General features: G+C 42.9%; 1 protein-coding gene across 1 annotated transcript in view; it reads left to right on the top strand.

The window, feature by feature from the left end:
• Nucleotides 1-2162: 2162 nt before the first annotated feature.
• RIC8B (RIC8 guanine nucleotide exchange factor B) overlaps nt 2163-14558 on the top strand; it is a 33210-nt gene continuing 20814 nt past the window's right edge. Inside the window, exons 1-4 of the mRNA XM_035127740.2 lie at nt 2163-2281; nt 5273-5320; nt 10484-11092; nt 12431-12525. Of these exons, the coding sequence (XP_034983631.1) occupies nt 2195-2281; nt 5273-5320; nt 10484-11092; nt 12431-12525 (839 nt within the window). The 5' untranslated portion in view covers nt 2163-2194. The remainder of the gene's footprint in view (nt 2282-5272; nt 5321-10483; nt 11093-12430; nt 12526-14558) is intronic.

The following is a 14558-nucleotide window of genomic DNA, read 5'->3' as shown; positions in this document are numbered from 1 at the left end:
GCATCAGGTCTCCAGGCTCTGGACATAGCTGCCAAGTCTCCCATTTTCCCGGGGAAACCCCCGTTTTTAAAGCCGTTTCCTGCTGTCATCCCGAATGGCGAAATATCCCGTAATTTCCCGGATTTCTTCTGGTGCCGCTCTGCCCATGTCTGGGCACCAGAAATCGGGCAGCGCCGGCACCGGAAGTTGCTTCTATGCATGTCTGGACATGTGCAGAAGTGACTTCCGGTGCCACTCTGTCCATGTCTGGGCACTGGAAATCGGGCAGTGCTGGCACCGGAAGTTGCTTCTATGCATGTCTGGACATGTGCAGAAGTGACTTCCGGTGCCACTCTGTCCATGTCTGGGCACTGGAAATCGGGTAGCGCTGGCACCGGAAGTTGCTTCTATGCATGTCTGGACATGTGCAGAAGTGACTTCCGGTGCCACTCTGTCCATGTCTGGGCACTGGAAATCGGGTAGCGCTGGCACCGGAAGTTGCTTATATGCATGTCTGGACATGCGTAGAAGCAACTTCTGGTGCAGGCGCTGCTGATCCTGTATTTTTCTAACCAGGACTTGGCAGCTATGGCTCTGGAGCATTTGTGGGTGAGTGGGGACAGTCTACCTCTGGCTTTGAAGTTATTCACCTTTGACCAAAATGACCCCTGACTTTCCCCAGTTCAACAATTCCATTATGATTTACTCCGCCCCCCAAAAAACTGCTTTCAGGAGCTGCGCTAAAGCTGTTTTTATTTATTTATTGTACAAATTTATAAACTGCCTCACAGTCTGAGGGCATCAAAGCAGTGTTTGCTAAGGGTTGTTGGGAATTGAGACTGTGTTTCAAAATGTGCTTTAAAGCTATAGCCTGTACACAGCTGAATAAGGCTTAGTTCAGCTCAGTGCAGCAGCAAAAAGATGGGAGACTCTAAATTCCACTTTGGGAGCCTACATGCCACGGTTTTGGCTTGGCAAGATGTGTGAACCAGGCCACTGAATCAAGGGACTAATACCAAAAAAGTTTATTTGAGAACTTACTTGGATTACTTTTGAGAATTCTGTGAATTGTTTTCCTTCTATCAAATTAGGAGGATTGAGTGGCAAGATTTCCCATGATCATTCAGAAAGTAAAGTGATTATTTTTCAGTATTCAAGCTGTAAATTGTAAACTCACACATTAGCCAGTAGGCTCTTTTATGTTTGCTTTTTTAAAAAAATATTGGTATGAGGGGTTATGCTAAAAATTAAATTTACTGAGGTACCGTATTATTGTAGTTAAGGGCAAATGTCACTTTGATGGCTGTGCTCTACCTCTGCAGCTGGAGGCAGCAATGTTTCCATATATCAGTTGCTGGAAACCATGTAAGGGAAGTCCGCTCTTGTGCTGGGAACCTGCTTGCTGGTTTCCTATAGGCATCTGGTTGGCCACTGTGAGAGCAGGCTGCTGGACAAGATGGGCCATTGGCCTGATCGAGCAGACTCTTGGGTACTTATGATCAGGCCAGTCCAAATCTCACTGAAAGCGGCTAGGAAGGTGCAATATGGGTGCAAAGGTGTGCAACTAGGCTGAGGCACTGCCCTCTGCAAAACACTTCTTATGTAGTAGCCTGCAATCTGACACACACTTGCCAGTGTGTAGGTTATATTGAAATCAATGAGGGTTTCCCCGCTTTCTTCTGAAGAAACATACAGAACTGCACTGTTCCTCAGTAGAGTTTAAACTGGTCTGTCAACCCGAGAGCAACAACGTCAGTCAACCAGACGAGCATCCTTTAGAACGGTCGTTCTTTTGTCAAAGATGACCGCGCCCTAATCTGTAGCTAGGCAAGGAGCCCCACCATGCACAGCGATCCGCCGGAGGGCCCTCCTAGGAGGGTTTGCAAAGATCCTCGGGAAATGTAGTCTTCTCTAAAGAGCCGCCTCGGCGAAGCGCTCCCAGAGGTAAACAGAATCCAGCCAATAGCGAGTGGGCCGCCCGCCCACTCGGCCTCCTGCCAGCCAATGGGAGAGCGGGGCGGGGCTTGCTGCTGCTGCTGCTTCTCCCTCCGCGCGTGGCGTAATCTGAGGTGAAAGGTAGAAGGGTCAGGGGAGGCGGCCACGGAGGCTGTTGCAGTTGAAGCTGCCGCGCGCCGGCAGGGGAGGAGGAGGAGGGGGAGGCGGCAGCGGAGCAGCAGAGGCGGGAGGGGCTGCCTGGCCGCGCCCTGCTTCAGGGATGGCGTTGGAAGCGGCACTGGCGGCGGTCGGTGGGCGCGGCGGCGGCGGCGGGGCCGAGCGGGACCTGAGCCACTTCAATGAGCAGGTAACGACGAGGCAGCCGGCTGGGCTCGCCCCGCCTCGGAGCGCCTTTCCTTGCTCATGGCCCCTCAGTAGAACGCCCACCCTTCTCTCGCCGGGAGGCCCTCCGGGGGCCCCTAGAAACGGCGTCGTGCCGGGTGGTCCGTTGGAATGCGGAGGGAGGGGCGGGACCCTCTCCCTCCCGCTGCTGCTCCTTCCCGGTGGGCTGCTACTGGCAGAGGCCCAGCTCTTGGGTCTCCGAAGGGATTCGGAGCCTTCCCCGTAACAGCTCTTCTCTGGCCATGGGGCGCTCTGAAGCGCATTTAGGCTGCATTTGGCGCTCGCTTCCCAGCAGAATCGGGTCCTCCTCGGTGCCCTCTTCGTGGCTGTGAGCAGATCTTTGCCAAATCTATGCAGTCTGATCAACCCAGATTAATTATTGTAGCATTTACCCCAGTATCTTAATATTTTGCTGGAAGCCGCCCAGAGTGGCCAGGGAAACCCAGCCAGATGGGCAGAGTATAAATAATATACAGTACTGTATTGTTATTTGTTACAGGTAGGTAGTCGTGTTGGTCTGACATAGTCGAAACAAACAAACAAAAAATCATTCCAGTAGCACCTTAGAGACCAACTAAGTTTATCATAGGTATGAGCTTTCGTGTGCATGCACACTGTATCTGAAGAAGTGTGCATGCACACGAAAGCTCATACCTACCGGTATGACAAACTTAGCTGGTCTCTAAGGTGCTACTGGAAGGATTTATTATTATTATTATTATCATCTGCAGCTTGGTGCAGTCTTAGCATTTCTTTCCCTGTGGGAAGCATTATTTGTCTAATCTGCATTTCGTATTGTAGGTAATCCTAATTACCGTATACTTGCCCTCCTTCCCCTGTCACCACCATCAGCAGCTTGCAGTTATATTTATTTACCGTAAATAGGTTCTTTTTATGTTTTCCAATCATCTTCAGATCTGATCTTGACCCCAACAGAATGCACACCTTCCTAATAGATGTTGTTATTATTTCTTTTCTCTTTTTTTGTATAATAGTCTCTTCCCTTTCTTAAATGGCTGTATAATAATTCAAAGATCTGCAACAAGTTCAAAGAGTGTGTTGAAGCAAATATGTGTGGCCATAGCTATGCACATCTCAGGGTAGACTAAAGGGCATGTATTGTAGCATGAGGAGGTTTGGAAACAAGGAATGCTTTAAAAAAAACACCCAATGTACCTTAGAATAATGGCTATCTTCCTACAGTGTTGTGGCTACTAGAAGCTCCCTCCCCCCAATTTGTAGTGTTTCCTGTTAGTTAGATTATTATTATTATGTAGTATTTCCTGTTACAGTTACGTAGCCATGTTGGTCTGCCGTAGTCGAAACAAAATTTAAAAATTCCTTCCAGTAGCACCTTAGAGACCAACTACGTTTGTCATTGGTATGAGCTTTTGTGTGCATGCACACTTCTTCAGATAACAGGTAGTATTTCCTGTTAGCTAGATTAGGCAGCTGTTTCCCGCCCCTCCCCCCTTGTGCTGTGGATTGATCCATTAAGCATCCATGCTGCTTTGAGTTGAATGCTCTAAGCAAGGTTACCTTTGAAGCTTCAGTTGGCCCACCAAGCTGGTTGCTTAGTTACCGGAGTGCCAGCTATAGCAACACTGTTACACTGATCTACATTGCTTTCAAGTGTATTGCAAAGGTAATTAAAATGTCTGATCTAAAGCAGACTGTTTGAAATATTTATTTCTTGATAGGTGTGTATTATATTCAAAGTGTCTTATATATGGGTTCAGATTTCAGGCTGCAGCCCATACCAGGAGATCTAGATACATGTTTAGTAGTTTTACATGTTTATATGGAGGTCAAATTGTCAGGCTCCTTATGCACTACATTTAAAAGATATTGATGAATCAACACTTTTACTGTGGAATATTTTAGTAGGCATATCTAGTTTTAGTTTTGATTTAACTACTGTGGCTTATTGCCAATTATCAACTATTTCGCACTGAGGTTGTTGCTCTTTTTATTTTTATTTTTGGATTAAAATATTTATGTCCTGCCCTAACTGTCAAAAACAAGTGAGGTGGATTGGGACCAACTGTGCTTCTCACTCAGGGCAAGGCGTTCCATGATTTTGGTGCAGCCACCAAGAAGGCCCTCTCGTAGTCCAGCTGTGCATTCATCCTGAGCAGGGCACTAAAGGGCCTCTCCTTCTGATCTTGGGGAGCAAGCAGGATAGGAGGAAGTGATTCTTAAAATATCCCTCTAAGTCAGGGGTCTCCAATCTTTTTATACCAGGGGGCACATTTGGAATTTTGGGAGGGTGGGGTGGGATATACATCACAAAAAAACAGCTGCTGAAGGGGTGTGGCATAATGATTTCAACGTGGGAGAAGCTGAGCCAGTGCAAACGGGAACTGAGCAGGACACGCAAACAGTCTCTCATAAATTTTCCAGAACATTTCCCAGGGACTTTTTCTTTTTCTCTTCTTTCTTTAATAAATTTCAGTGCCACCTTTCATCCAAGGATCACAGAGGAGGTGGGGGTTTACAATATTAAAATATATTAAAAAATTCCTCCCACACAGTTTAAAAGGTCATACATAGATTGTTTAATTAGCCAAAAGCCTGAGAGAAGAGGAATTAACTGGTGCCCCTGTCCTAAGCCATTTAGGGCTTTAAAGATAATAGCTGGATCTGTGTAATGTGATTAAAGGCCATCTTAGCAAGTGGTATACCTATAGTCTTGGCAAGCATCACTTTGCTAATAAATTGAGTATCTGATAATAATACTATTAGAGTGCAAACCTAAACGCATATACTAGGGAGAAAGCTCCACTGAGCTCGTTGGAACTAACTTCTGAGTAAATGTGCTTAGGGTTGCACTGTTGACATCCTAAGGTTAGCCTCTGAGGGGATGATAAAGCATTTTCTGGCAAAATCAGAAAGCTTGTATGAGGACTATTAAAACATTTTTAAGAATGGATTTTTGTTTTTTTGTTTTTTTCAGAATAGGTCCACCTTCAAGTTTGAAGTATCAGATGAAGAGAAAAGAAAGGTAAGAAACACAGAAACAGGCGTGCGGAGGTGTTTCTTCATGGTACACTGATTTATAGCGTTCTTATGGACTATAGGTAGTCTGCTTTTTCTTTCCCTGCTTTGTGTCTGTTATACCAATGCCAGGATTTGTTGGCGATCATTATACTTAGGGTTGTTTCTGTCGTGTATATTTGAGGTTTGTTGAAGTTAATAACTTAAAATCAAACTTGGGCCTGGGCCTGTTGTTGTTCAACATCTTTATAAATGAGTTGGATGAAGGTATTGAGGGAATGCTCATCAAATTTGCAGATGACACCAAGCTAGGAGAGGTAGCCAATGCTGCTGAAGACAGAATCTGGTCTCAACATGAGCTTAACAGATTGGAGAACTTGGTCAAAACTTTAAAAAAAATGAATTTCAATAGGTGCAAATGTAGGCAGGAAAAACCAGCTGCACATATAGGGTGGGGAACACTTGTATTGCCAGTAGTACAGTACATGTGAAAAGGATCTAGGGATCTTAGTAGACCACAAGCTTAACCTGAGCCAAAAGATGTCAGTGTGGAAACAGCCCCCCCCCCTTTTTGTGTGTGTGTATATATAGGTTTCACCTTTTTTTTTGGTATCATAATTTGTAAACACAAAGTTTCTGAAATTCAGAACAATATTCATTGTTGGGCATTAGTAATTTTGGGCTTTTTAAAAGTCACACTTTCCAAATTGCAATGAATCCAGAAAATAAGCATTAATATGTATAGAAGGACTATACATGTAAAATTATACAGATAACTATATTATCATGTTTTATATACTCTGCTTGCAGCAGTAGTAAATTTCTTCCTTCTGATCAACAATATAACAGTTGAAAGCTGTGGGGAAATGGGCAAGAAGATAAAATCTTTTCCCTCTTAAAATAGGAAGAGACATAGTTGCCACATCTTTAAAGAATTAACATTTCATATCAGTTGTCCCAATGCATACCTCTGTAGTTAATGTGAATTGATCATTTTATTTTATTTTACTTTAGAAGATGTATTCGCACAACTATTTGGATTTAAGAGATGATGAGTTGTGTTTGTGACAGTACACTTCGTTTGGGAAAAAAGGCTTCATGGGTCATGATAGTGACACTGCCTTTTCACCTGATTTGTGGTGAAGTTTAACATAATGATATAGACAAGTAGCTTTAAAATTTGTTACAATGGTAATTTGCTAGTTCATAAATAGAGATGTCCGTATCCACTCTGTGACTGCCAAGGATTTTTAAAATTGTGCCTTGGGTTGCCTGTTCACCATAGTCTCTCTTTAGGGCAGGGATGTGAAAATCTGTGGTCCTCCAGATTTTCACATCATCATCATCATCATCATTATTATATACCCTGCCCATCTGGCTGGGTTTCCCCAGATGTTGCTGGTCTAGAACTCCCAACATGGGCACTTGTCAGGGATGATGGGTGCTTCTGGAGGGCAACTGGTTTTTTATCTCTATTTCAGCACATCTAGATTATGGGTCACATGGAGAGACACCATAGTATACCTAAAGTCAGTGGAAGATGCACGTGAATTAGTGAATAATATTCATTTGCAAATTTCACATAAGCACTAGTACTTCTGGTTGATAGGAGGAGCCTTTTTGGCATTGCTAGTGTATGTATAATTACTGCCTAATGCATTAGAGACCTTTTTGTTGTTCCTCAGAGTCTGCTCTTCTTCCTTCTCTCTCTCTCTCTCTCTCCCCCCCCCCCACCTTGCCCCAGTAAATGAGTCATTAGTTGCCATGCAATCAGGGGTTTTTCTGGAGAACATGCTTTAAAAACCCCCACATATTACAAGCTGTCTTCTAACTGTAATAAGTACATATTAGATTCTTAAAATATAGGTGAACTCTGATTGTCGAGGCCTGATTGATTTTGCCTTAAGGTGGGGAAATGAAAGTAATAGGGAAAATAAGCGCTAAAAACAGGAACTGAGTGTAAAGAGATGACTTATGGCTCCCTGAGAATGCTGGCAGTCTGGAACAATATGGATGCAAGGCGTATAATTCACTGACTCACTAAATGAACTTAATCTGCAACTTAATAGGGGTGGCTCAAATTCTGTTCTTTTAAATCCTTAATTGCTAGCTGTTCTAGTCACTAAGTTATTCAGCATAATTGATTTTCTCCATGACTCAGACTTTTGTCCTTGTTGTCCTTACCATTATCATACTATGCTGACAAAAGAACCCCTAAACAATGCAGATAAGAAAAAAGTGTAAATATTTTTCCCCAACCCCAAATTGTGTTTTGCTAACCATAGATCAGAGGTCCCCCAGACTACGGCCCCCGGGCCGGATGCGGCCCAATTAGCCTCCCAATCTGGCCTGCGACGACCCCCGCCGCCCGCTCTTACGACGCGCGGCACGGCGGCGATCTTCAAAATCGGCAAAAAATCGCCGAAAATCCTTTGTGCGCATGCGTATGGGCCTCTCCCGACCCAGAAGAGGTCATTTCCGATGCACTTCCGGGTCGGGGGAGGCCCATACGCATGCGCACAAGCGATTTTCGGCGATTTTTTCCCCGACCGTGTGCGCATGCGCACGGGCGCGCACTCCCCCGTCCTCCGGCCCGCTGCGCGCGCACTCCTCTGCTCTCCGGCCCGCCGTGCGGTCGGCGCGGCGGGCACCGGCCCGAAGCCCGGTAAGTCTGGGGACCCCTGCCATAGATAGTAGGAAAAAAATTTCTGTGTAGGGCTCCACATGATGTGACTTGCCCTCTTACCGTGTCTTGTTCCATTCTCATGCTCTCAATACTCCCCCCCCCCCACAAATTTAGCCACACCAGGATCACAGCATGCAAAAATATTTGACAGTGGACACTATTATTAGATTCTAAATCACTAGCATGCAGCTTAAATTAAGGTGCCGTGGTTTCAGTGGCACCTGGGGTCAACAAAATCCACCTTTCTTGCTTGTCATGGTAGATTAATGAATTTCTCTTTCTCTCTCTCTCTCTCTCTCTTTAAGATATCTTAGGCCAGTGTTAGCTGGGTGTTGACTGTTATTTTAGATCACAGTTTCCCACCATCCCTGGTCATTTGCCATGTTGTCTGTGGTTGATGGGAATTGGAGGTCACCATGTTGGATACCATCTGCACACCTGCTTTGGCAGCATCTGCTATCCATATGTGTGTAGCTGGGCAATTCCAGAAATATCTAGAATCCTCATGCGTGTTTCATGGTATAAACTTTCACTTTGTCAGATATATTAGGTGATGTTTGTTATGGACAATTGCAAGCCACAGTTTGCATGGCACAACAACTTGCTGGTCTGTTTTTGGCATAATAGGATGTTTTACCTCCCTTCCCCACCCTCCCAGGCCAACTTGGGTTTTACTTGAATAGTGCTTGCTATTCTCAGGGGCTACTTTCAGGTCAGATTTTAACTAGCCTCTTTATCCTGCATAGGCAACAGTAGGAATGCTATTAGCCCATACAAGAGTGGTGAGAGAATTATAGAGTAACTACGGTAGAGAGATTCCAGTTTATTTATGGACTACTTTATTCCCAGAGTTCTCATTGACTTGATTATAGTCATTCTGACCAATGAAAAGCTGCAGAACTCAATTGAATTCAATAAATTAAGAACATGCCTATCTCATGGGCCCCCTAGGGAGGGCTTAATTAAAATCAACTGAGAATTTAAAATTGAGAAGACCCTGGGTCAAAAGACATAATGGACTACAAAATCTTAAGGCCAGGCCAGGAGAAGGAAGCATGACATGATGCCAATTATTATTTGTTCGGGAGGCTAGGAACATCATGTACTTTAGTAAATAATCTCCAAGGAGACTAAAATACTATGGGCTGCCAGTGGCCCCGTGCAGTGTGGTACGTGACACTTTTTTCTGGTTGGGCAATTTGGTAGGGTATTTTTTGTTTTGCTTCCCTGCTCTTTGTGCTTCCTAAGTGTTTCTAAAGCAAAACAAAACCCCGCCATGTAGAATGGTCATGCTTCCACAAAACAGTCCTTTTTGTATTGTCTCTACATCAATGAAAACAAAATGGCTGCAAGGTTCCGTAAGATCTTTGCAATTCCAGAATGGCTAAATGAAGTATTTTACTTTGGTATATGTGGGGAAACTGCATTTGGACAACCCCATGGGGGTTCTGCATTCCTGCATGCCTTTATCTGATCTGTTTACGGTAATGGATTTGGAGTTGATAGCAGAATGCTCTCTGGCTGACATAGTACTCGCTCATTTTAGAGTGATACTTGTTGCTTTATTTCTAATGTCTTATTAAGCATTTACGAACCTAACACAAATCAGTGTCTGAGTTAGTGCACCGAGCAAATAATAGAAAGTTCAGCTGCGTAGGTGATAAATGTTGAAGAGAGAATTTCCTCATGTCTCAGAAATTATCTTTGTTGTACAGAGTACACACTATGCTTGCATTTGTTAGCAACCTGGCACTGTTACTTGAAAATGACATAAGCCACTATACAGCTTTGTAGAGCTTTAATATGGTCGTTAGCCCTTGAACTTGGCCATGATTTGTACATAAATGCTGTAGGTTTGTGCCATATAGTTGCAATTTTGTGAGAGCAGTACCCTAAGAGGCAGTCTAAAAATGGTAATTTTAAAATAGAATACTTGATTTGATAACCACTTTATAATCTGGTGGTATATAAATTTTGTTATAAATAAAATATTTTGTGTGGTTTTTTCAACCTAAGTTAAAGGATGCATCAGTAGTAGTAGTAGAGTAGTTACTGTAATCCAAAGTGCCTACAACTATATGCATGGGTGCAACTTGCTTTTTACTTTAAAAACTGAGTTCCTGTGATTATATCCTCCTATCCAGAAGCATCCTGTTCTTTCTGTGGCACAACTGAAGATGTTCCTGTATTCTGGTGCTTTAGATCAGAGCCAGCAATTGATATGCTAGTGAAAAGCCAAGTTGTACTACTCTTATTTGTATCCATTTGTTGACCAAATCAGACATAATCTAGTTCTGATTGGTGCAGCCTTCCTCTGAAATAATTTCACAAACTGTGAGCCACGCAGCAAACAATAAGCTGAAGCTAAAATATTTTTAATAGCATTGATACTCTATGACAAATCAGAGGTGGGGATGGGTTATGGGCGTGTTACATTGCAGGGCAGAATGGTAAAATCTCATTCCTTTTCTCCTGTATGTTCAGCAACTATGTGAAGGAATATTGCTTTTACTGGACAAAGATATAAAAACATCCTGTAAAGTCATTTGCCTGGAGGCTCTCCGCATACTCTCAAGAGACAAAAAAGTATTGGTTCCTGTAACAACAAAGAAAAATATGCAGATCTTGATGAAGCTGGCAAAGCTGGACACTATGGAGGATTCTTTGGAAGATGTGACAGATTTCCCTGTCATAGTGGAAGCTTTAAAATGCCTTTGCAACATTGTTTTTAATAGTCCGGCCGCACAGAAACTCAGTCTGGAACTGAACCTGGCAGCTATGCTTTGCAATCTCCTGAAAAAATGCAAGGATCAACAATTTGTCGAAGACATTAAATGCTTTGATTTGCGTCTCCTCTTCCTCCTCTCCCTTCTGCACACAGATATCAGGTCACAGTTGCGTTATGATCTCCAGGGATTGCCACTGTTGACTCAGGCCTTGGAAAGTGCATTTAGCATAAGATGGACAGATAAATACATCACAGCTGAAGACCAAGAAATGTCACCTTTGTCACTGCAAGAGACAGATTGTGCCGTTGAAGCACTGAAAGCTCTCTTTAATGTAACTCTTGACAGCTGGAATGTACACAGTGAGGTAAGATTTGAGTTTGACATATCCTGCCCAGGGTTATTTCTCTGCCAGAGGATTGCAGCTGAGACTACAATTTTACATCCTTGTCATTGCAACAGTTGATTGGGAGTAGCATCCCAAATGCAATGCAGGATGCAGCATAAATGTCAAAAGCAGAGTCATCTGTTTATCTGAAATTGAATTTTCCAGTTTCTGGAGTCCAAGCTCAAGTGTCCAGGACAATAGGACTTATGATTTAGCTAAGTGTTGCATTAATGGTGCCCTCATTATATGGCAGAGACTACCGTATTCTGTCCATATTACTTGATCTATTGTTTGGATGCAGTTTGGCTGACTAGAAAGGCCCCGCCACCACCAAGCAGAAAAGTACTTCTTCTTGGGAGGTGTGGACACACCAGAAGAAACAGGAGTAACTTAATCTCCAATGTGCTGGCCTGCAAACAGTGCTGAAGAGAAGTACTACTCCTGTTTGAGAGTGTGAAAACACACACACGGCATGTAACCTTTTACTGTCAAGTTGTAATTGTAAGTGGACATTTCCAAAAGGCATTCAGCATGGCTCATTAATATGAAAGAAACCTTGTCTTACATTTCTATTAATCTAGAAGTAAGTGGTACACTAACTACAGATGGTAAAGAATTGCAAGGTGTTGCAGATATAATTCAGGATGGAAAGATGAAATCTTTAAGGGAGAAAATTTGAATTGGCTTTGTTTCCCCCCCCCCTTTTTTTGTAGTAATTTTCAAAATTTGGGCAAGAGTTTCAAAGGAGAGTATTGTTGTACTGTACTGATGGGAGAAAAGAATAATGAAGCTAGTAGTTCAGTGCCTATTTTTCACATTTCCACTACATACAGTAATTCTAGTGAATGAAAGTAACGTCCTGTTTCTTCCCATGGGCACAGTATTGCTTCTTGCATGTTCTGCCCCATCTTGTTTTGACCCTTAGTAAGGAAAAGAACATGGAAGCTATGGGGAAGGGCAAGACTGAACGGTGGATCCTACTATGTATGTAAGAAGGCAGTGTTGCTGTGGTGGGGGAATTGTTTGTTTTAACACCAGATTTGAAGAACTGTCAAGAAGAGCCAATTCAGTTGTGGAGAAATAATACCTGGCAAGAATGGCATGATTTTGTATGAATAATAATAAAAGCCTTCTATTACTTATTTCGAAGACTGAGAAAACACATGAACATAAGAAACAAAGTTCACACACCCATAAGGGTTTTGTACCGTGCCAGCCCTTTTATTTTAATCCCTGTTCTAATTAGGACTCTTAGAAGTCCCCATTTGCAGCCTTGATAATTAAATATGGTTCTCTTCATAATTTGTATGTCCACAGAACGATTCTCATGAATTTCGTTACATGACTGCCATTCTGCGTCACTGCTTATTAACTCTGGGTCCTACTGAAGACAAAACTGAAGAGTTGCACAGGTTAGTGAAATTGCAGGTCCATTTATTTTAGGGATAAATGCTTGTTGTTTGGCTAGGTCAGGGTTAGGGAACCGGTGGCCCTATTGGCCATTGGTCATTGTGGCACAGGTATCTAGCAAAATCTGGAAGGCCGTAAGTTCCCCATCCTTGCGGTAAGTGCTTGTCTGCTTGATCTAATACATGTTTGCTTGCAGCACTCTGTTAACCTTTGGGTTGTTTTTTAAAGTGAAATCAAATACTTGTAAAATCCTTTTCTTTTTCTTTGAATAAGTAAAACATTAGGGTTGGTGTGGAATTATTGGAATAAGACTTTTGCCAGTTGCCTCACATGTAATACTGTTCGATGGCAGTAGTTTGCTTAGCACTTGGACCTGTTACCGATGAAACGACTTACCTAACAAGTGTGTACATGTGTGAAGTGAAGTGGATTACCTCTGCTGGAGCAAGGATGTACTGTATACTGAAAGCCCAGAAAAGTTGATGATTTGTTTTTTTTCTTGGCACTGGATACTTATTGTCTAAGGCAGGATTAATTTCCATCCTTCCTGAAGCACTCACAGTGGTGAATCTAAGTAAAAGTGTGGATCTTAAGATACAATGTTGTGTTGGAGGATATTTGAAAACTTTTTCCTCTGTTCTACATATTAAATGGAAGATTAAATTTTGATTCAAAAACTCTGGAAATATAAGACTGTGTTGTGTGGCCCTGTACCTGCCATTGCAGATTTCCTTTGTACACCGGACCAGCACATGGCTTCCAATGGTGCACTCTCCTTCATTAGAGGTTTTTAAGTAGAGGCTAGATAACCATCTGTCATGGATACTTTAGTTGAGATTCCTGCATTGCAGGGGGCTGGATTAGATGATCATTGCGTCCTTTCCAATTCTATGATTCTGCAGCCTTGACAAAATGTTGGAAGGGCTCACCTGAGTGAATTGGCCTTAAGGATAGATAGGTTTGCAGGGAGGGGGGTCAGGCTGCTGCTTAAAGCACAGTCTGGTAAGAATTCTGGTTCGGGGGTCAACAACCATAGCCAGCATAGTCAAGTCATTTGTGTATGGGCACTAGGGTGATGACTTTTTCATTTTTTTCTCAAAAAATATTTTCTGTAGCACAAATGGATGAACTTTTGCCTATTGATGACTAAAATGAGGTATATTCCATTGAAATATTTAAAAAGGTTACGCACAAACCATTTAAAAAATTTTTGTATGCCGTTTTACCATTTCATAAAATTGTATTAACAATTCTATATATATTTCGTATCAAATTTGGACACAACACCACATTCCACAATGGGGAGTGTTCTTAGCAATATAGGGTATACAAATGTCACACCTGCACAAGGTAAAAGCCCCTTTTTGGGACCTCAAAACTCAGCCAGCAGACCCAGCTGCTTTCTTTAATGAAAGCTCATCCAATTATGATACAGGGAAATGAGGTTGTAAAAAAGTCATCACCCTAATGGGCACACAAGCATGCCCCTTAATACTTTGGTCCTCATGCTCTGAGCCTGTATATCAGGCATAGGCAACCTTGGCTCTCCAGATGTTTTGGAACTACAACTCCCATGATCCCTGACCACTGGCTCTGTTAGCTAGGGATCATGGGAGTTGTCCTGGAGAGCCAAGGTAGCCTATGCCTGCTGTATATGTATGTATGGTAATTCAAGTAAAAGTCAGAATCTGCTATAAATAAGAACATAAGAGCCTGCTAGGCCAGGCCAGTGGCCCACCTAGTCCAACATTCTGTTCTCTAAGTGACCAACCAGATGACTGTAGGAAACCCACAAGCAGGATTCGAGCACAAGAGCACCCCCCCCAATTCCCAACCCCATGGTTTCCAGCAGCTGATATATCTGAATATATATCTATATTCCAGCAGGTACCATTGAGATACCTAGAACCTAATTAATTGCTCACTTGTTTCCCTTCTTCCCTGCCAATATCTCAAAACATTTGTGGGTTGGCCTTGGCATTAAGAACATACCCTGAAGCAAAGCCTGCCAAAGGTGAGTTTCTTTGTCTTGCCA

This window comes from Zootoca vivipara, chromosome 10 (genome assembly GCF_963506605.1).
Source record: "Zootoca vivipara chromosome 10, rZooViv1.1, whole genome shotgun sequence".
NCBI classification, from domain to species: domain Eukaryota; kingdom Metazoa; phylum Chordata; class Lepidosauria; order Squamata; family Lacertidae; genus Zootoca; species Zootoca vivipara.
Note: the sequence above shows the minus strand (reverse complement) of the source record. Positions and strands in the feature narration are given on the sequence as shown.